This window comes from Hippopotamus amphibius, chromosome X (genome assembly GCF_030028045.1).
Source record: "Hippopotamus amphibius kiboko isolate mHipAmp2 chromosome X, mHipAmp2.hap2, whole genome shotgun sequence".
Taxonomy (NCBI): Eukaryota; Metazoa; Chordata; class Mammalia; order Artiodactyla; family Hippopotamidae; genus Hippopotamus; species Hippopotamus amphibius.
In genome coordinates this window covers 9,664,178-9,670,075 of record NC_080203.1, presented here as the reverse complement: position 1 = coordinate 9,670,075, position 5,898 = coordinate 9,664,178, and the positions used below count along the sequence as shown (strand labels likewise).

General features: G+C 52.0%; 1 protein-coding gene across 1 annotated transcript; it reads left to right on the top strand.

Annotated features, from left to right (window-relative positions):
- Positions 1-2,720: 2,720 nt before the first annotated feature.
- On the top strand, positions 2,721-5,611 carry SLITRK2 (SLIT and NTRK like family member 2). Its single transcript, XM_057718684.1, has one exon. It carries the CDS (start codon positions 2,733-2,735, stop codon positions 5,268-5,270), a length of 2,538 nt encoding a protein of 845 aa, XP_057574667.1. The 5' UTR covers positions 2,721-2,732; the 3' UTR covers positions 5,271-5,611.
- Positions 5,612-5,898: the final 287 nt, after the last annotated feature.

Sequence of the window (5,898 nt, the reverse complement as noted above, 5' to 3'; positions counted from 1 at the left end):
GGAGGGTGGGAGACCATAGCAGGGCTGCCCAATCCCCCTCTGCGGACAGTTCCTCTCCTGTTGCCCTTTGCCACAGGGAAGGGAAATTTGAGAGCCCAGAAGGAAAGGATGTTGCCCAAGGTGAAGCAAGAATTACTGGTTGGGGAGGGGCTTCTGATGTCTGGCCCAAGGCTCTTCCCCAAAGGAAAAGCAGGGGAAAGAAGAACTCCTGTGACAAATTGCAGAGCCACAGGTTGCTTTAGTGCCTAAGTTTATAAACTATCAGAGCCATTCTTAGGGAGGGAAGAACTTGTACTGGCGGAACAATCCTAAGACCTGAGCTTTGCAGGGAAGGAGGAGGGGAGAAGCAGAAGGCTTTCTGTTTTCCGAAGGTTAGGCTTGTCATAGTGATTGCCTCGCTGCCGCACTTGGCCCGGCAATGGGACCCTGTGTCGACTGCAGCAGGCAGGGCCCAAGAGGCGGGGAGAGCCAGCTAAAGTGTCTGGCGGGACTGGCATGTCCCTTGGTCAATTCCTCTTCCTATTCTCTTTCATCCCCTACTTTTGCTGCCTCATCTCCCCCATTCCCACCAGAGGCAGCCCCTGGCCCTTCTGGGCACCAGCAGACGTTCCCATCTTGCAAATGGACTCCAACTGGGAGACTCCTGGGTCCAGGGGAACCTCAAGATAATTAAGGAGAAACGAGATACTGAAGGCAAAAACCCAACACCTGGCCATTAATAATCCCAAGGAAAGGTTATCTGAATCCCGATTAAATGTCAGAGCTGGGAGGGCCCGTGTAGTCCACCCCCTTTTGCCCATGGGGGCGGGAAGATCCAGAAACAAGTGACACCTGGCAACAGAGCTGGACCCGAAGCCAGGTCTCCTGAGTCTCAGGCCAGGACTCCTTTCATCCCTCCTCATTCTCTGGAGCCAGTCTTCCTACATCACTGCCTTCTATTCCCTGGCTCCCCTGCCCCTGCAGCCTGGAGGGCTCAGCACCCTTCCCTGGGCTCCTACTCCCAGCTGAGGCTCAGCCTGGCAGTGCCTGTCTGACACCCACTCCTCTTCTCCTTCCTTCAGGCTAAAAGCACACGTTTAAACCTCATTATCTGGCTAAGTATAAACCTCGGGGGGAGAAGGGTTTTTGTTGTTGTTTATCTCAGTCTGTAAGCTAACGTTGAGCTGGCTTTCAGAATTCAAGCAAATATCTGGCCAGTCACCACCAAGAAAGTAATTCTCTCAGCACTGAAACAAAGCTCTGTATGTGAAGCATTAATCCCCTAGGAGAACTCCTCGCCCTCCCACACAGACACACTGGTGCACACACACCCTGCTCTCCGCACCAAGAGCATCTGAGCTAGGAGGCTGGCAGGCAGGCCCCAGTCCTGTAGCAAACAGGCACATCTACACACACACACACACACACACACACACACACACACACACCCCTTACTCGGAAGATCGGGACCCCTGCACGGGAATCTGGAATGAGACACTCCCCACCCCCACCACCCCCCCCCCCGACCCCTGCTGGAAGGGCCAGGAGGGAGGGGCAGGTGGAAAAAACCACTCGGAGGGGCCAGAGGAGTCCCGGCGGTGCCAGCCTTAGCGGGGCCCCTCCTGGAGAACTCGCTCTCCAGGAGCTCCGCCAGCCACTCGCCGCCCGCCGGGCTGGAGGTGGAGTAGTTCAGAAGCAACTGACGCAGCCGGGATTTGAGCTTTGCAAAGCCGCTCGCAGGGAAGGGAAGTATCTGCCCCTCCCTCCCCCACTGCGCGCCCTCCATCCTCAGCCTGCCCCCTCCTCCCGTGACGTCACCCTAGTCCTGTCCCGGGGAACCTGCAAAGCCTCTCAAATTCAAACTGCCGGGCGCACCGCTGCAACTGCCACCAGATTGGAAGTGCGCGCCCAGGCTCGGCCGTCGCCGCTGCCCGCCAACAGGGCCGGCCAGCTTCGCGACCTCCCTGCGCAGTCGCACCCCCGGGTCCCCGTGGGCTCCGCTTCCCGCCGTTCCAACCCTCCTCTTCCTCTCCTGCCGCCTGCCGGATTCCTAATTTGTGCGCACCCCCCAGCAAAATTAAATCCACAGATAAAAAGCAGGGCATCCCTCCGGAAGCGGCGTCTCCTTTTACCTTGCTCTCCCTCTCTTTCCGAAGATGCTAAACTACCGGCGGACTGCAGAGGAGAGGGGTCCCGTCTTCTCCTGATGTGTGAGTAACCCCCACCCCGCGCTGTCTTTGCTCTTCCACCCTCTCCCCTCCCCCGCCGCCAGTCCCCTGATTTTCCCACCCCCTTTTTGCGCAGTTAAAAAAAAAAAAAGTAAAGCAATTTCTGCTGCGAGCCCAGGAAGGGCGAGCCGCCCGAGATCTCTTCAAGATACCCCAGGGGAGGAGGAGGAGGAGGAGGAGGAGGAGGAGATGGGCTGGATTTAGTAGGACAACGCGGTTACTAATGACTCCGCGGCTGGCTGCGACCCGCCGGGAAATCAGGTGCAAGCATGTGTGTTCCGGGACGCGTGTGTGGGTGGGCTGGGGGGGGAGGGGAGGAGAGCAAAAACCGCTTTGAAAAACACAGTGATTTCATTCTGCCGTGCTGCCCACTCCCCGCATTCTTCCTCCTTCCCACTCCGCCCCCTCGCTTTGCCATTTTAATCGGGCTTCCGTGTTTTTTTCTCCCCCGCATCCCGCTCTCTCCCGCCCCCCACCCCAAGGTTTGCCTGTAGGTACCTGAGCTGACACCGACGGTGCCTAAAGATGCTGAGCGGCGTTTGGTTCCTCAGTGTGTTAACCGTGGCCGGGATCTTACAGACGGAGAGTCGCAAAACTGCCAAAGACATTTGCAAGATCCGCTGCCTGTGCGAAGAGAAGGAAAACGTACTGAATATTAACTGCGAAAACAAAGGATTTACAACTGTCAGTCTGCTCCAGCCCCCCCAGTATCGAATCTATCAGCTTTTCCTCAATGGAAACCTCCTGACGAGACTGTACCCCAACGAGTTCGTCAATTACTCCAACGCGGTGACTCTCCACCTGGGTAACAACGGGCTGCAGGAGATCCGAACCGGGGCGTTCAGCGGCCTGAAAACCCTCAAGAGGCTGCACCTCAACAACAACAAGCTCGAAGTGCTGAGGGAGGACACCTTCCTGGGCCTCGAGAGCCTCGAGTACCTCCAGGCCGACTACAATTACATCAGTGCCATCGAGGCTGGGGCCTTCAGCAAACTGAACAAGCTCAAAGTGCTCATCCTGAATGACAACCTTCTGCTGTCGCTGCCCAGCAATGTGTTCCGCTTCGTCCTGCTGACCCACTTAGACCTGCGAGGGAACCGGCTGAAAGTGATGCCTTTCGCTGGCGTCCTCGAACATATCGGAGGCATCATGGAGATTCAGCTGGAGGAAAACCCGTGGAATTGCACTTGTGACTTACTTCCTCTCAAGGCTTGGCTGGACACCATAACTGTTTTTGTGGGGGAGATTGTCTGTGAAACTCCCTTCAGATTGCATGGGAAGGATGTGACCCAGCTGACCAGGCAAGACCTCTGTCCCAGAAAAAGTACCGGTGACTCCAGTCAGAGGGGTGGCCACGCTGACACACACGTCCAAAGGCTGTCACCTACAATGAATCCGGCTCTCAACCCAACTAGGGCTCCAAAAGCCAGCCGGCCACCCAAAATGAGAAATCGTCCAACTCCCCGGGTCACGGTGTCGAAGGACAGACAGAGCTTTGGACCCATCATGGTGTACCAGACCAAGTCCCCGGTGCCCCTCACCTGCCCCAGTAGCTGTGTCTGCACCTCTCAGAGCTCAGACAACGGTCTAAATGTCAACTGTCAAGAGAGGAAGTTCACTAATATCTCTGACCTGCAGCCCAAACCAACCAGTCCAAAGAAACTCTACCTAACAGGGAACTATCTTCAAACTGTCTATAAGAACGACCTCTTAGAATACAGTTCTTTGGATCTCTTGCATTTAGGCAACAATAGGATTGCAGTCATTCAGGAAGGTGCCTTCACAAACCTGACCAGTTTACGCAGACTTTATCTGAATGGCAATTACCTTGAAGTGCTGTATCCGGCTATGTTTGATGGACTGCAGAGCTTGCAGTATCTCTATTTAGAGTATAATGTCATTAAGGAAATTAAGCCGCTGACCTTTGATGCTTTGATTAACCTACAGCTACTGTTTCTGAATAACAACCTGCTGCGGTCCTTACCTGATAATATTTTTGGGGGCACGGCCCTCACCAGGCTGAATCTGAGAAACAACCATTTTTCTCACTTGCCTGTGAAAGGGGTCTTGGATCAGCTTCCGGCTTTTATCCAGATAGATCTGCAAGAGAACCCATGGGACTGTACCTGTGACATCATGGGACTAAAGGACTGGACAGAGCATGCCAACTCCCCCGTCATCATCAATGAGGTGACCTGTGAATCTCCCGCTAAACACGCTGGGGAGATCCTGAAGTTTCTGGGCAGGGAGGCTATTTGTCCAGATGGTCCAAACTTGTCAGACGGAACCATTTTGTCAATGAATCACAATACAGACACACCTCGCTCGCTTAGCGTGTCTCCCAGTTCCTATCCTGAACTACACACTGAAGTTCCACTTTCTGTCTTAATTTTAGGATTGCTGGTTGTCTTTATCTTATCTGTCTGCTTCGGGGCTGGCTTGTTCGTCTTTGTCCTGAAACGCCGAAAGGGGGTGCCAAGTGTTCCCAGGAGTGCCAACAACTTAGACGTAAGTTCCTTCCAGTTACAGTATGGGTCTTACAACACTGAGACTCAGGAGAAAGCGGACGGCCACGTCTATAACTACATCCCCCCACCTGTGGGTCAGATGTGCCAAAACCCCATCTACATGCAGAAGGAAGGAGATCCAGTGGCCTATTACCGAAACCTGCAAGAATTCAGCTACAGCAACCTGGAGGAGAAGAAAGAAGAGCCAGCCACACTTGCTTACACTATAAGTGCCACCGAGCTGCTAGAAAAGCAGGCCACCCCAAGAGAGCCCGAGCTGCTGTATCAGAATATCGCTGAGCGGGTGAAGGAACTCCCCAGTGCAGGACTCGTCCACTATAACTTTTGTACCTTACCTAAAAGGCAGTTCGCCCCTGCATATGAATCTCGACGCCAAAACCAAGACAGAATCAATAAAACCGTTTTATATGGAACTCCCAGGAAATGCTTTGTGGGGCAGTCAAAACCAGACCACCCTTTACTGCAAGCTAAGCCGCAATCAGAACCAGACTACCTCGAAGTTCTGGAAAAACAAACTGCAATCAGTCAGCTGTGAAGGGAAATCATTTACAACCCTCTGGCATCAAAGGATGCTGCTCCAAACTGTTGGAAGCACTGCATTTGCTTTTGTGTGTGTTTGTGTTCTCCCTTTCCCAGCCTCAATGGGGAACTTTGAAGATGTTTGGGGGATGGGTGAAGCAATGATACTGCTTTTTCAGGTTTTCCTTTAAATTATTTCTCTCTTGCTCTCTCCCTCCCCCACCTTTTTTTTTTCATTCTCTCCTTAGGAATCATCATTGGACATGAGTGTTTCTACAATGCATTTTTTTTTCATATATTTTGTTTATGGTTTTGTTTCCTTTTTCTTCTTTTATTTTTCCAGTGTGGGAATGGGAAGAGGAGATTATAGTGAATGAAGAAAGAGTTAGCAAACTTGTCAAATGAAAATGGATATTTAGTGTACTTTGTAGAAGATCTCCAAAGATCTTTTGAGACTATAAATTCTTTTGTAAATAATGATATATGGTATTTCCGTCTTCAGTTACCAAGCATAGCCACTAGGCATCACTTCTTCGTGTTAAAGTGCCTTTGCACTTTAAGTACATTACTTAAATGTTGCTTTTAGCTTTGATAAATTGAGCATATTTTAATGTGTTGTATTTTTGAAATTAAAAACACTGTAA